The 15,864-nt window shown below is 35.3% G+C and overlaps 2 protein-coding genes across 2 annotated transcripts; both read right to left on the reverse strand.

Annotated features, from left to right (window-relative positions):
* Nucleotides 1-1,188: 1,188 nt before the first annotated feature.
* Nucleotides 1,189-2,849, reverse strand: LOC148783932 (uncharacterized). Its single transcript, XM_088846398.1, has 3 exons — nt 2,711-2,849; nt 2,403-2,532; nt 1,189-1,825 (listed from the first exon to the last, which is right to left on the reverse strand). Exons 1-3 carry the CDS (start codon nt 2,847-2,849, stop codon nt 1,189-1,191), a joined length of 906 nt encoding a protein of 301 aa, XP_088702524.1.
* A 4,069-nt stretch (nt 2,850-6,918) lies between these two features.
* Nucleotides 6,919-13,252, reverse strand: LOC18440874 (uncharacterized). Its single transcript, XM_020671235.2, has 5 exons — nt 12,883-13,252; nt 12,720-12,780; nt 11,658-12,034; nt 8,790-8,856; nt 6,919-7,372 (listed from the first exon to the last, which is right to left on the reverse strand). The coding sequence occupies exons 1-5, from the start codon at nt 13,191-13,193 to the stop codon at nt 7,355-7,357; spliced, it is 834 nt and encodes a 277-aa protein (XP_020526894.2). The 5' UTR covers nt 13,194-13,252; the 3' UTR covers nt 6,919-7,354.
* Between the last annotated feature and the right edge of the window lie 2,612 nt (nt 13,253-15,864).

Genomic DNA, 15,864 nt, shown 5'->3' on the forward strand with positions numbered 1-15,864 from the left:
TCCGCAGTTCTACATTATAAGGTTGCATTCTTATATAAATTTTCTTTCTTTCTCTCACTCTCTCTCTCTCTCTCTCTCTCTCTCTCTCTCTTTCTCTATATATATATATACATAAAGCATCTACGTAATGCCTATAGGGAAAAATGAATAGTGTTTTCGCTCATAGGCTCATCACCGTCCAAACAAATCAGGCGGTGTACGTCTTTAGACCGCCACGGGCCTAGCATGTCCTTGGCGGTACAATCACGAACATAATAGGTTCGTCATAGTCAAAAAATTCATGTAAAACCACAACAGACGGCGCCATCCATTGTGGATCCGTTAAATAAACCGTCACGGATATAGCATGTCTGTGGCGGTGGCGAAACACTATAGCATTTTACCTATAGATGTTTTTTAGGTTTTTTCATATATATATATGGAAAAGTTTATATGGAGCCGAGGCTCTAAACAATCAAATTAGAGCCTACCTCAAAAATTTCACTAAAAGAGATTGTTTTGATGCTCAAATTGATAATCTCAACATCAAGATGTATAGACATGAGAAAAAATGGATTTCAAGTTTTCGAAATAGTGTATTTTGTCATGCATTTTTGGACCGTAAATTTCAATATTTTCAAGTTTTCATAGATTTACCGATTTGCACTATTTATGAAGCTTTAAACTTTATAAATAAAGATGAAAATATATTTGAAGGCTATCACAAAGATTTTTAATATTGAAACCACATTTCTTGACGCTATTTAAGGGTAGGCTCTAATTTGATTGTTTAGAGCCCGGGCTCCAAACAAACTGCTCCTATATATATGCATGTGCATGAATTTATGAAGAAAACTTGTACTATCGCAGGGTTGCCGGGACAGCGAAATTGCAAGACAAATATATGTCCCGACCCTTAATCTTGCGAGTTACAAACACAGCCAAGACTTTAGGAGAGAAAGAAACAAGCAACGCTGACAAGACAAGACGAATCTACAGGAAAGAGAAACAAACAAAAGTGGATTAAAAATAAAGGTCATGAAGATAAACAAACAAACGAAACTGCACTGAAAAAAAAGAAACAACGAAACAAACGAGCAAAATTGTTCCATGTACATCCCTTCACAAAAAGTTGTATTTTCTAGGACGGCTGTCCTACTTGGGGTCGGACTGGAAACTGTGTATTGACTCTCGAGTCCATTCCTACTCTCACAAAGAATCAGTGTGGTTGAATAACTGCTCTCCACCAAACAACGTCTCGGATCCGCCGACCACAAAGTTCGAACTCGCGTCATCACCGCTGAATCCCGGCATTGGCATGAGCCACTCAGAACCAGTCATGTGTGTCTCTCTTAGCTGCTCTAACCCGGCATAATTTAAACAAGGCTGAGCCCACGCCGTCGGATCCCCAGCACAAACCCCCAATCCCGAATCCCACCATCCGGGCTCAAACCAGTCATTTGAACCATGATAATCCCAATTTAAACCATAATAATCGCTATTAATATTATCATGGTCGAAATTTAAAACAATATCACCATTATTAGTGCAATTAATGGCTGGATCATGGGGTTGGGGCTGGACCAGTTGGCCTGAATAATATTCAAAGGAGTTGTTAATGTTATTATTATCCATATTAGTAGCGCTTGAAATATTGAGATTATTATTGTCAATATTGTTATTGTGATTACTATTATTGTTTATGGTGTTTGAAATAGTGGGAGAAGGGTTAGGGTTTTTTGGGTGTTTGGTTTGGGAGTGATGTCTTTTGCTCAAATGAATGTTCCAATAGTTTTTAATCTCGTTATCTGTTCTTCCTGGTACCCTCCCGGCAATTAAGGACCACCTGCACAGGAGATATGAACGAGATACGTCACTTGAGAAGGCTTAATAGAGAGAGAGAGAGAGAGAGAGAGAGAGAGAGAGTGTTATATGGCGCCAAGAAGATGGGAAAAAAAGGAAAGGGTTTACATATGATCTAATGGCTTTAAGAGAGAGAGAAGGGGGAGAATTCATGGTTCTTGATTTGCATGGTTCCTAGTAGCGAGAGAGAGAGGCGTTGCAGTTTAGAGAGAGTTTAGTTTTACTTGCTTCCAAGAATTACAGAGATTATACAAGAGAGAGATGGTTTCTTGTAACTTACAAAAAGTGACTAAGGTGGTTCCAGTATAGGAGAGAGAAAGAAAGATTACAAGGTTCTTAGCTGTTCCGAGATTGAAGAGACCATTTACTTTTTGTACAAGAACTTCATAATCATTCTTGTCCCTTATATTTCAAAATGGCTTAATGTAAAAGTGTTATTGATTAGAGTGTGAGACTCATGGTTCGCACTGTCATAGAGAGAGAGATTTGCTCTATTCCCTGAAGCTTAGAAGCTCGACTTGGTTTTTCACTGTGGAAAGAGAGAGAGAGAGAGAGATCACCTGTTTCCGAGTAGCTTATGTAGTCTTATAATGAGCTCTTCCTCTTCCACTGAGATGTTCCCTCTCTTTACATTGGGTCTCAAATAATTCATCCAACGAAGCCTGCACCCCTTTCCACATCTATCCAAACCTGTAACCACTCAAACTCACAAAAATGACAAGAAAGGAACAAAAACAAGATAAAAAAAAAAAAACCGAATGAAATAATAGAACAAAAATGAATAAAAATAGAAGGAAAATCAGTTCGAAAAGTATGAAAAAAAGAATAGTTCAAAGACGAGGGGGAACAAATTAAAAATAAATAATACCAGCTTTCTTGGGCAAGGTTCGCCATTGTCCTTCTCCATGGGCCTCTATATACTTAGTGAGACGGAGGTCCTCTTCTGGGGTCCAAGGTCCCTTCTTCTGCTTCCCACCTGCTCTCGAACAACACGGAGTACGCCCCATTCTCTCTCTCTCGCTGAACCTTCCTTTCAAAGTTCTCTTTCTTGTGAATACCAAGTTTTTTAAATTGAAACAGAGAGAGAATGGATGAATGTTTTTATCGAAACAAAGATAGATGGGTTAAAGTTCAAAACAAAGAAAGAGAGATAGGTTATTGGTTCACGAGATTGAAACGTATTAATGAGAGAGAGAATGAATTACTGGTTCGAGAGAGGGAAACGGTTAGCTGCTCAGGGGAGGCAGAAGGTGAGACGAAACGAGGTGGGGTGTAAATGTTCGGAGGATCCAAAGAATTTGTGTAGTAAATGTGTGTCTGTCTTTCGAGAGACAGAGATGAGTAAATGAAGTTGCAGATGGTGACGATGGAGAGGTTGTGATGAGTGGGAATATATAGAGGCCAAGATTGTTTATGCAGACTGTCTTTCTGCACCAGCTACCCTGAACCGCCTAACAGCCACCGCCACCTCTCTCTCTCTCTCTCTCTCTCTCTAAACTGGACAAGTTACGAGAATGACTCCTTCTTTCAGATAACAACCTGAATTCCCTTCAATGTTTAGGAAACTTATTTCAGGTTTTATCGAATAATTCAGGCATCCCATTGGGTTCAAATACTAAGCAGACAATGGAGCAGAAGATCAAACCGAAATTTTGAGTTATGAACCGAAGTTCACCGAAATTTCGGACAGACCCAAACAATGCTTAACATGCTGAAGAAAAAAAAAAAAAAAGTCAAAATTTGGAGACGTTAGCCAATTTGTTATGACTTAGGAGCTTTACCAGATTAATGAAGAAAACTATTCGTGAATGACTAGGAGGCAAATCGGATGAGTTGGTATGCAAACGAAATATCGGCGAAATTTGCTGAAGTCTTGAAGTATTTAAGACGAACGAGTGGTGCTTTATTGCTAGCTTTAGGGGTTAAATTTTGAAACATTAAGGGGTGAGGGGCGAAATATTTGACTGGTGGGTATGGGGAGAGATCAGAAGGTTCTGTTGGGAGTTTTATTATCGAGGTGCATTGTTACGAGTTCCTGGACCCACTCGACTGATGGACGATTGATTGACCAGGGTCCTCTCTGCCTCTGCTCGCCACCAACCTTCATTCCAACAATGGACTTGGATTGGCTGCTTAGAGGAGTCGGTGTAATGTCTCCCAGACCTCCATCACCACACTCACTCAACTTACACCTCTCTCTCTCTCTCTCTCTCTCTCTCTCTCTCTCTCTCTCTCCAGTTCTACTACACTTTTAAATGAGTCGCTCTCTTCCTCTCCATGAAGCAGCAGTTCTACAGCACTGCCATTTCAAATAAGTGTCTCTCTTGTTCTCTCTGCGAATGAGGTAGGTAGGCTGGGGATTTGGACCGACATTTGTTTTCTTTTGTATAATTATGAACCCACATACATGCTGTTCTAACAACTAATTTCATTCCACAACAGGGGTGGTGTTGTATTTATTATCATATCACGTGGGGCCATTACACAAAATGATTTTTAGAACCCAAGGAGATGCATTGAATTGTTAGAATGAAATCGTTAAATTTCTTCAATCGGTTGGATCCCTTATTTAAACCTCATTCAATTTCTCTATTCCCAAAAACTCAGGGAAGAAAGAACATTTGAAAACATAGTAATAAAGAAAAGGCAAAAGTTTATATAGAGCCAAGTCTCTAAATAATCAAATTCGAGCCTATCTCAAAATTTTCACTAGAAGACATTGTTTTGATGCCCAAATATCCTCAAGTTGATCATTTCCACATCAAGGTGCATGGACATGAGAAAAAAATGGATTTCAAGTTTAAGAAATAGCGTATTTTGTAACACATTTTTGGACTGTCAATTTCTAAGATTTTGATGTTTTCATAGATCTCTCAATTTACACCATTTTTGAAGCTTTAAACGTTATAAATAAAGATGACCATAAATTTTAAGGCTATTAAAAAGATTTTCAATATTGAAACCACATTTCTCGACACTATTTGAAGGTAGGCTCTAATTTGATTGTTTACAGCCTAGGCTCTATACAAATCGCACCAATAGGCTTTTCATTAGGGTGTGGTTTCTATAAGCTTGCAACCTTAAACAATTCTTATGGTAATATGTAATTTTATTGCAAACATTTCTTAGGATTATTTTAAAATCTATTTTCATATCTAATTAGAAAAATTTTAAACTAAAAAATTGGTTCAAATCAAGTAGATCTATAAACATATGAAAATCTTGAAAATGGACAGTCTTGATAATGTGTTTCAAGATGCACTATTTTTAGGACTCAAAAACTTCTTTTTTTTATTCTTCTCATATTCATACATTTCAATGTCGAGATGATCAATTACAGGGTTATTAAACATTAAAACAACCTTTCTGATAGATTGTTGAGGTGCATTTGTAATTCTACATTTTAGGGTTGCAACCTTGATAAACTTTTTCCTTTTCATTATGCAAAGAATTATCTATTGCAAAAATTGTACTTTTTACCTTAATATTTTTAATTAGGGCAAGAGGTAAGCTTAAATCGACATGGTTGGAAGTAGTAAGAAAAAGCTTTGACGTAACGATGACCATAATATAATTAGGGGTTTGATAATTTTTATTTTTAATTATTTTATTAAATGAAGGTTCTTATAAATAGGAATGTTTATGTATACATGAGGTAATTCAAGTGCAAAGCTAAAAAATTGCAAGAGATGGGCTCAAAAAGACATAGTCGGAAGTAGTGAAAAAAGATATGGGGACTTATGGCCTCACTGAAGATACGACCAGAACATAATGAGGTATCAATATTCATGTAGCCAACCCTGAATAGTTGGAAAAAAGCTCTTATGATGATGATGATGCTGATGTGGACACAAGTTTTATATTTCACACTAACTTAAATATAAAAATCGATTTAATTAGGAGGTCTAACCCGACCATATAATTAAGTGGTCTAGCCCCACAAAAACATTAGAGGAAATTTTAATAAAATTTTTTTGGATCTTCTTTGGTTACCCGTAATAGTAATCGAAAAGGTATCACAATATCTTTTCACTATTTGAAAGAAAAACAGAAATTAGCAATGAGTTTATCAGGGAATACCATGTTCGAAAATGTCATAAGGTGTTTCCAAAAGAAAAACTTGGAATGCTTTAAGAGGTCCTTGAGTAGACAAAGACATACAACCTTGGCAAGAACGGCGTTCCGCGGAATAGTTGACCCATGCTCCTTTAGGTTATTGAAATTCCGTAGGTGGCGTAGCTACCGAGATCAATGCAGTCAATTATGTCTCTTTGGTTAGCTACCTCTCATTTTTTTATAGGAAGAATCCTATTCGTAGGTCATTTGTGGCACGCGGGGAGGGCTTGTATTGCAGCTTTTCTGATAATTATAACCTAAATTCAATGGAAAGTTATAAAAAAATATAGAAAGATCAATTATTTAACATTTTATACATTTGCCACTATTCCAACTCTTGTTCATGTATCTTTTGATGAGTATCTTAAAACTAAATCAATTTAGATAGGTAGAATGTTAATAGCTCATCTCTTATTGATATTACGAAAATTTTTCTAAATTCAATTTATCTCTATTTTGTCACAATAACTTCTAAGTTGAATAGATTTTTGATATTTCATTTTTGAAAAATACCAGGGATTATTGCCATATTATCATTTATTAAATGTTCAGTAAATTTATGTTTTAAATTGTGTAGATTTTGAACTTATTTATTAATACTAATAAAAATTAAAAAATCATCTCATAAAAAAAAATACATTAGTTTGATATTAAAAGCCCCAATGATTTTTGTTTGTCCAATTAATTCCCAATAAAGAGACAAATACTATAATATCCGAATAAAAATCCCCACCGAAAATACCCGGATAGCAGTAAGGTTTTGGTTTGCCCAAACTTCTTTTGTAAGTTTCTAAAACGACTAATCTCCTGGAAATTCAACCAAAATTAATCTCTATTCTTCAATCAGTCTTCTTATATCTAATTAAAAAGGTAAAACAGTTATAAAAAAAATGGCTATCAATAAAAAGAAGAAAGAAGAAAAAGAAGAAATAGGAAGCATGGCATTTCTCAACGTTGTTCTTTAAGGCATATTAATCCACATCATTCATTATAAATCAAAAAGATGTGTGGGCCCACATCCAGCAATGGATGGGTTCTCACTATGTCCAGCGGTAGTACCAACTCTTGATCATTTAAAGCACTACGTGTAACAGCACTCCCCAAATACACTGCACTAAAACAAAATAAAGGACCCCCAAAATTGCTTACAAATAACAACCTTCAAACCCAATTCCCTTTTTTTTTTTTTTGGGTTGTTGCAATCTTATTGCTATTTTCCTGTAATCAACAAAGTTTTTTCTAAAATATCTATACCCATTTTCAGAAATTTGTTTTTCCTTACCGAAGTTGATCAAATTTCCTGGAAACGTCAGCAAAAATAATGAATGAAACGTGAATCGACTTGTACCAATTACGTCGGTTTTGGTAAGCGTTCTTTATCCCCTGTGATTCCGAGTCATTTCGGGGCCGCAACCTATAGCAAATCAGGATTATGTATTGTTGAATTATGCAAGATAATTATTATTGTTTAGTATGTAAATAAAGAGGAAAATCAATTAAAATACACTGAATAGTTGAACTATTTAATCTGGGTGTGGTTTGTATGGGGTCGAGGCTCCAAACAATCAAAGTAACACACGCCTTTAAAGTTGGAATTTTTCTTTTTGTGGTACTACAAATCTTTGTCTTGGCTTGAAACTTTATTTCCATATCTAATTATAAAATTTAAAGCTTCAAAAATAGTGTAGATTAAGCAGATCTATGAATATTTAAAACTCTTGAAAATTGACGGTCCAGAAATACTTTACATGATGGACTATTTCTAATACTTGAACTCCATTTTTTTCTCATGTTCATACATCGAGATAACCAATTTGAGGATTTTTGGGCTTTGAAATATTCTTTTCTATTGGATTTTTAAGGTGCGCCCTAATTTGATTGTTTAGAGTCTCGCCCTTATATAAACTTTTTCCATTTATACTTTTCACCCAAGTCTAATTTAAAAATTTTCAGAAAAAAATTTGATGCGTTACGTAAGGTGATGGCTATTTGAATTTGATCAAAAGAATGATGGGTCATTTGAAACTATATGAAAAAAATTATTGGTAAATATCAAATAGTTCAAATGCAATATATAGTTTGATAAATCTCCTAAATGAATATCTTTTGAAAAATAAATGATGACTAAAAGAGGTAAAAAAATGGAAAATTATAGAAACACCTCCAAATTAGACTTTCTAGGCACAAAAATCCATTTGAAAAATAAATTATGACTAAAAGGGGTAAAAAAATGGAAAGTTATAGAAACACCCCCAAATTGGACTTTATAGGCACCTCCTCGCCCTACAAAAAAATAAAACCCAAAAAACAAAAATTACTTTTGATACCACGTTAATAAAACCCCTAACGTTGTTTATTTTTGCATCCACACCCCTAATAAAAAAAAGTTAAATTTTTGTGCATCAAAATACTCTAGTTTAAACTCGCATTTCCGACACTCTAAGCCAGTCCCGCACAAAGCATAACTTGAATATAGAAGCCGATCCAGCGTATTTTGTGCTGGACTAGCAGAATTTGAGTATCAAAAGCTAGTCTGACACATTTTGTGTTGGACTGAAACCTTTTTTAGATGTCATATCCCACACGAACACAAGCTAGTCCGACACAAAAAATGTTTTGGACCGGCATATGTTGGGAGTCACATTTGGGAAACATGGGTTAAAATAGGGGTAGTTTGGTTCGGACAAAGTCAACTTTTTTACTTGAAAAGTGAATGTAAAATAAACAATATTGAGGTTAATAGTGTTGTATCAAAAAATTTAAGAGGATATGATTAAGAAGTACGAATTGGGTGATTTAAAATTTCCCCTAAGAAAATGAATACAAATTACCTCGTAAAGAAATGGGTCTCCTCGCCCCCCGGTGCCAGACCGAACCACTTCTCCTTTCTTTATAAGCCTGCAACAGTCCATAAGCAAGCGTCACCACCAATGATCGAAAACTTAATAAATAAAGATCTATAATAGCTTCGCAACTATTTACTTGTAAAATCTAACACCTCTATCACATTCAAAAAAATATTCAACGTGTCTATATTTTCCTTTCCAGTTTTTTTCGCATGTTAAAAAAAAAGGTTTAGAGAAAGGAAAAGTTTTTACGGGACCTCGGGTATCATTGTGGTTGTCCGCTGTTTCATGAAATTATTTAAATAGCTTTTTTTCCTCATAAATTTGTACTTTCTAACTAAGATGAAATAAACGTTTAACTTGTCCAAAATCTAATAATACGAATCCTTGTTGAAAATAATGCAAGTAGTTTTCATTGGAAAAATTACTATTGACTATAGAGTGGAACTTTAGAAAATTAAAAAGATATGTTTAAACATGAGGAACTGATAGAAAATTAGGATCTATTGCATTAAATTATCCCCAAAAATTACTAATCTCAATTTGCATCACATTAAAGTTGCATGTGAACAAGCTCTAAATGATCCCTTTTGCTCGTCCGTATATTTGCAACAAGCATGCTCTTGCAGTTGAGAGCTCCCGATTTCATTGTTTGGATCAAACTCAGATCGGTAGGGTAGATTATTCATCTAATAGATCTACGTGGGATAGGGGGTTCAAAATGGGATCTACGTGGGATAGGGGGCTCAAGGGTTTTGAGGGGGTGATTTAGAAAATTATTTATAATTAAAAACTAAAATTAAAATTAAAATAGATAGATGATGAGGATCTATAGAAACTAAAAAAAATATTAGATAAATATACAGAAAAAATAAATAAATAAATAAATAAATAAATAAATAAATAAATAAAGCAGATGGAAAAAAAAAAACAATGCATGAGGGTTTTAGGCAATGGTTTAAAAAACAGATCGGTGATCCGGATCGGGTTCCCAAAAAATCTATCCAGATCAACGAATCAGCGATTCGGATCGGGAATCGGGTGAATCGGTCAGAATAAAGCTTAAAAAAAATCCGAAAAAATTATTAAAATTCATTATAAATATTGCTTTTTAGGAATTCAATAAGAAATGAGGGTACTCCATTAAGAATTTTCATGTTTTTGAATGAATATGCGAATATTGATATGTTCTTTCCCTGCATGAGCCGCCATTCAACATTTAATTTACAGCACACAAAAGGATAAACATAGAACTATCATGGAATAAGTATATCAACATACATGGACTACAATAAAGCATAAAATTAGTAACATATGATCTAAAAATAAAATGATAGACGACGTTATTGTTCTTCTTGGTCACGCTGGTGCCATTGATTGAATTCGTTTAACAATTCATTGATTCGATCTAAAAACGAATCATCGATATTAGCAGGCGTCTGACTATTCTCAAATCCCCGAGTGTTAATGTTTTGTTGTGTTTCCAATCTAAAATCCCCGAAGATTGTCCATCCTTCATGCTCACCTGCACTGTCGTGCTCATCTCTACATTGTTGCTGTTGGGACTCGATATGTGAATAATATGGCTGGGATAGGGTGGCCTCAAAATCATCATCTTTCTCATTTTCTCTTTAAATAATATGGATTTTTTTAAAAAAAACAAATTTTCAAAAAAATCGATCATGGATTTAAAACAAAAAATCACAAATTTTCAAAAAATTCTATCATGGATTACAAAAAAAAATTCGATCATGGATTAAAAAAAAAAAAATCACAAATTTTCAAAAAATTCTATCATGGATAACAAAAAATTCGATCATGGATTACATAAAATTCGATCATGGATTACAAACAAAACAAACAAAAAAAAACAAAAAATTCAATCGTGGATTACAAAAAAAGAAAAAAACAATTCGATCATGGATTACAAAAAATTCAATCATGGATTACAAAAAACTCTATCATGGGTTACAAAAAAAACAAAAAACAAAAAATTCAATCATGGATTACAAAAAAAAAAACAAACATTTCGATCATGGATTACAAAACATTCGATCATGGATTACAAAAAATTCTATCATGGGTTACAAAAAAAAAACAAAACACAAAAAATTCGATCATGGATTACAAAAAAAAAAAAAAAACTATTCGATCATGGATTACAAAAAAATCGATCAAGTATTACAAAAAAATCTATCATGGATTACTTACAAAAAAAAAAAAAAAACCGTACGGGACTCACCGATTCCGTACATTGAATCGGCAAGTCACTGTACAGAATCGTTCGTTTCTCTCTAGAACCGGACGATTCCCGTTTTTTCGCCGATCCGATCTGTCCATGGCGATTCCCGAGTCGACTCGGCGTTTTTTAAACACTGGTGTTAGGGGAACCGGCTCGGGATTGATGCGATCCCTAAACTGATTCGGTCTTGGGCCAAATCAACGATCCAGATCGCAAACAGGATTTTAAAACGACGGTACGGATGGACGGTTAGATCAAGAGCTCGTTGGAAAAAAGGTTAAAAAAGACAACTCCTGGGACACGCATAGGTTCATACGTGTCATTTCTTATTCCCGAGTGGGTTTAGAATGAGTCAAGTGCACAACTGTCTGACACGTAGAAACCCGCCAATGCAGGGGCCAGAAATTGAGAAATATTGCAAATATTATATTTGCGTATACGCCTCGTCTGAACACACGTTCGCATGGAGTTGCAGAAAAACCGAAAGGACAAATTTCGCGACAGTTACGACTTGGACATTCGGAAAGGGTAAAACGCATAGACACAAAGAGACAGAGAGAGAGACTACCCAGTTCTACACTAGGCGCTAGAGAGAGAGAGAGAGAGCTCACACTCTAAGCGCTTTGCTAGTATCAGGGCTGTTCCCTATAATTTGCCTGATACTGGTCTCTGAAGCGTTTCCCGAAGACAACAAATTGATAATGGCATCTGCACATCTTCGAAGCCTAGGAGAAGTCAGAGCTTCTCTGTACCTTCCTTTAAACCTCCAATAATTGGACGTATTGTGCATACTTGTAACCTTCACTTGAGAAGCTTCTTCAGTGTTAACAATGGTGGAGGAAGATTGGCTCGACTGTAAAGGATAAGCATCGCTCTGATGAACCTCAATCTCTGTCATCGATGGCTTACTGTCCAATTTCCTCAGATCTGATCTCCAGTGAGTACAGTTTGATCTCAATGGCCTTTTTGAACGACTTCTTTTCACTACCTGTAAATTCAAAACCAGATCATACAATGTTTCTAAATTGAGAAATTTCAGAGGCGATAAGGAACTTAACGATCAACTCTGAAAATGAACTAGCAACTAAGAAAAGGAACTCAATACTGATGAGTTTAACATTGTTTTTTACATGAAAATTTGCAGTTAATGAGGAAAATGAACTATGATCTCTGAAAAATTCTGCACATTTCAAATGAGCTCTTAGATAATTTCACTAGAATTATAAGAAATCGATGATCAACTACAAAAATGAGCTAGCAACTTTCAAATCAACTTTAGATCATAAGTTTTAACCATGAAAATGCCACTAAAAAAGACACCGAAAACGAACTCCGGAAATCAACTCAAATAGTAGATTGCAAATTTCTTTTTATGGCGTTTTATCTAGCATTTCATTTCCTGAACTTCAATCTTCGGACTATTCATAGACCTTCAATAGCGTTATCAGTAGCTCATTTACTGATCCAAATGCTTCAGAATAATTTCAAAGAAACTGAGAAGCTGAGATCATCTCAAAGTACCGATCAATCTAAGTTGCGGATATAGGCATTACAACGCTTAATACAAGCAAAAACTCAAGATCTATAGTATGAAATAAAAAAAAAACAGATCGATCAAAATCACTCGTCACTTATGAGAGAATCGGCATATATCCATTTAAATCTACGCTAACCTTTAGCTCAAATTCGTAATCCAGAGCAGCCGTAGCCAGAAGAAGGAGATGTTCGATATCTCTGCAAAAAAATTGTGTAGTCAGATCAAATACAAGTCATGAATTACACAGATGCAGAGAAATAAGCTTGAAAAGCGTCAATGGAGAGTATAGGAGCGCTTGCCTTGAAATACAATGCGGAGAAGAAACAGTGACAGAGGAAGAATACGAATCAGAATTGGTGGCAGAAACAGTGTAAGAAGACGAATAAGAAGAAGCAGAAGCAGAGAAAGAAGACGAATATGAACAAGAAGAAGCAGACATAAAAGAATAAAACGAAGACGAAGCCAAACCAGAGGAAAAAGACGACGATGAAGAAGTAGAAGAAATGGACGAAGAAGGTGGAGAAGGAGAAGACGAAGTTGAAGAAGAGAGAGAGTGGAAGAGCAGTAGCAGTGTTGTAGCGGCGGTTAATTCCTCCGCTTCTCTCTCCATTTCTTTTGGAGCCTTTTGTGACTCGAATTAGTGGCGGGATGTGAAAATTTCGATTTCCGTCCAGAGGGCGGGCCCATTAATTTATTTGAGCCCATATTTTTTTTTTTTTTTTTTGAAATATGTTTTTACTAGGCACCTGAACTGTACACTTGTCTCAGAAAATGACGAATATAGTCCTGAAGTTTTTGAGTAATGTCCTAAACACCCAGCCTTTTGTTCAGCCGCAATGTTGTAACTGACGGTCTTGATGTGCCTTACATGGCATGTGCTAAAGTCTGACGGTCCAAAGGAGGTCTGATCATGTGGCATGAACTCTAGTCTCCAGAGTACATAGGTACTGAGAAATTCCGTCTCCAAATAATGAGAATAATCAAACAAGTAAAACGTTTTATGCTTCCGCTGGAGCTTAATGTGCATCGGCTCCGTCGAGGTAAAACTCAAGTTAGGAATATTATTTAATAAAAGTTTATATAAGGTCGCAAACTTATACTATAGAAGTAAGATGCATCCTAAAAATCCTTTAAAAAAGAGTATTTAGGAGTTGGAAAAACTATCCAATTGATCGTATCGACCTTGTACACATATAAAGAAGAAAAAATTTTTGAGTCATTGATTTTCAAGAATTTCAAGTGTTTATAAATCTACTTGATCTGGATCAGTTTTGTCATTGCAAATTTTTGTAATTAAGGTTGAACATGGATCTTCAAGCCATGGTAGGATTTTTGATCCGAAACAACATCTTATGACAAAATTTAAAAATGTGCCTTACTTGTATAATATATAAGGTGGGTACCTTGTACAAACCTTACCCTTTTTTATCCAAAATTTTGGGAAGCAATATTTACAACCTAACAATCAACTTCAAAGAAAATAACTAAACATAACTCTCTATCTGCCTCAAAGAAAATAACAAAACATAACTCTCTATCTGCCTCAAAGAAATTAACTTTCCAAGATTAAACAAGAACCGTCCCATTTTTGGAGGGCAAGGTTTTGGGTATTCAAGAACTTGCAATGCAAAAAAAATTTCCAAAAAAATTTATGTGTTTACTTAGATAAATCCCAAAATTTTAGATTAAAAAACAATCTTCCAAGTAGGTTTTTTCCCGAGGGAGAATCTGTACATTACCCTCCAGTAGAAGTATAGTTTATGTGCTTGTTAATTGATTTATTAAGGGAGTGAAAGGTTTAATTAATGCACGTGTTTTGTGCAAGGTTTTAATTTTAAGTTGACGTGAAATTCTATTCTCACCCTAAAAAGAATTTAAAGCTCTTAAAGAAGTGTTGCTCAAGCAAATCTATAGGGCACATTGGGTACGTGTGAAAGTAGTTTCATAGAAGTATTTTCATGTGAAAAATTCTCCTATGTAGGGAATTTTTAACACTAAATGGCTGGCTACCTATTAGGGGCAAGCTTTCTATCCTTCCCCTAGAAAATAAAATTTAAGCAAAATTGCTAAAACACCTCAAGATGGACTTTTTACCCATTTTGTACCCACCCAATTTTTCCTAGCAACTCCGCCTCTAAAAACTGATGTTTTCTAGCTAATACCATAAAAAAGTTCACTTATTTTGGACAAAAATACCCCTTTCTTCACATAACAAATTATTTTCGTTAGAGAGGGTGGTCCGACATTTTGAATAAGCGGTTCGGCGATTTTTTTTGCTAGAATGGGTCCGGCATTTCATGGTGGCGGTCCGGCGATCAATTTTTTTGTTGGAATGGGGCGGTCCAGCATTTGGAAGTTACGGTCTATGGTTTTGAAATTGCGGTCTGGCATTTTGAAGGGGCAGTCCAGTGTTTTGATATGGCAGTCCAACATTTTGAAATATGCCAGATTGAGTAATCCGGCGTTGTACAAATGTGGTCCGGCGTTTCCATGTATTGGGATCCGAAAATGATTTTTCATGTGAAGGGAGGGTATTTTCATTAAAAAAGATGTAGCTTTTTGAGTTTCACATAACAAATTGTTTTCTTTAGAGAGGGCAGTCCGGCATTTGAACAAGCGGTCCGGTCATTTTTTTTTGCTGGAATGGGGGGTCTAGCGTTTCATGGTGGCGGTCTGGTGATTATTTTTTTGCTAAAATGGGCGGTCCGGCATTTTGAAGGGATAGTCCGGTATTTTGATATGGCAATCCGGAATTTTGTAGCGGCAGTCAGGCGTTGTACAAATGTGGTCAGGTGTTTCCTTTTATTGGGATTCAAAATGATTTGTCCTGTGAAGGGCGGGTATTTTTGTCAAAAAGATGTAGCTTTTTGGGTTGGGGGTATTAGTTATAAAAGGTGGTTTTTGAGAAAAATACGTGACGAAAGTTTACGGTGGGGGTAGAGTGTCTAAAAAATATATTTTTTGAGGTTTTTATCAATTTTCCCTAAAACTTATATACTTCTTCTTATCCAACCGTCCATTCTGAATGGAGGGCTAAGATTGCCCCAATCACTATGTCATGTCTCTACACTATTTTATATTTTATTTTTTTAATATAACCTATTTTGACACCAAAAATTGTATGTCCAATCCTCTATTAAATTCGCACGAAGAAAAAATATAAAAAAATTATTTTTAATAAAATAAAATAATCAAAATACCCTTAAAAGTTTCAAGGGGTATTTTAACCATTATATTTTATCGAAAAACTATTTTTAATATTTTTTATAGGTGTGCCCCAA

Source organism: Amborella trichopoda, chromosome 1 (assembly GCF_054954075.1).
Source record: "Amborella trichopoda isolate Santa Cruz 75 chromosome 1, AtrichopodaSantaCruz75HAP2 v2.0, whole genome shotgun sequence".
In the NCBI taxonomy this organism is placed as follows: Eukaryota; Viridiplantae; Streptophyta; class Magnoliopsida; order Amborellales; family Amborellaceae; genus Amborella; species Amborella trichopoda.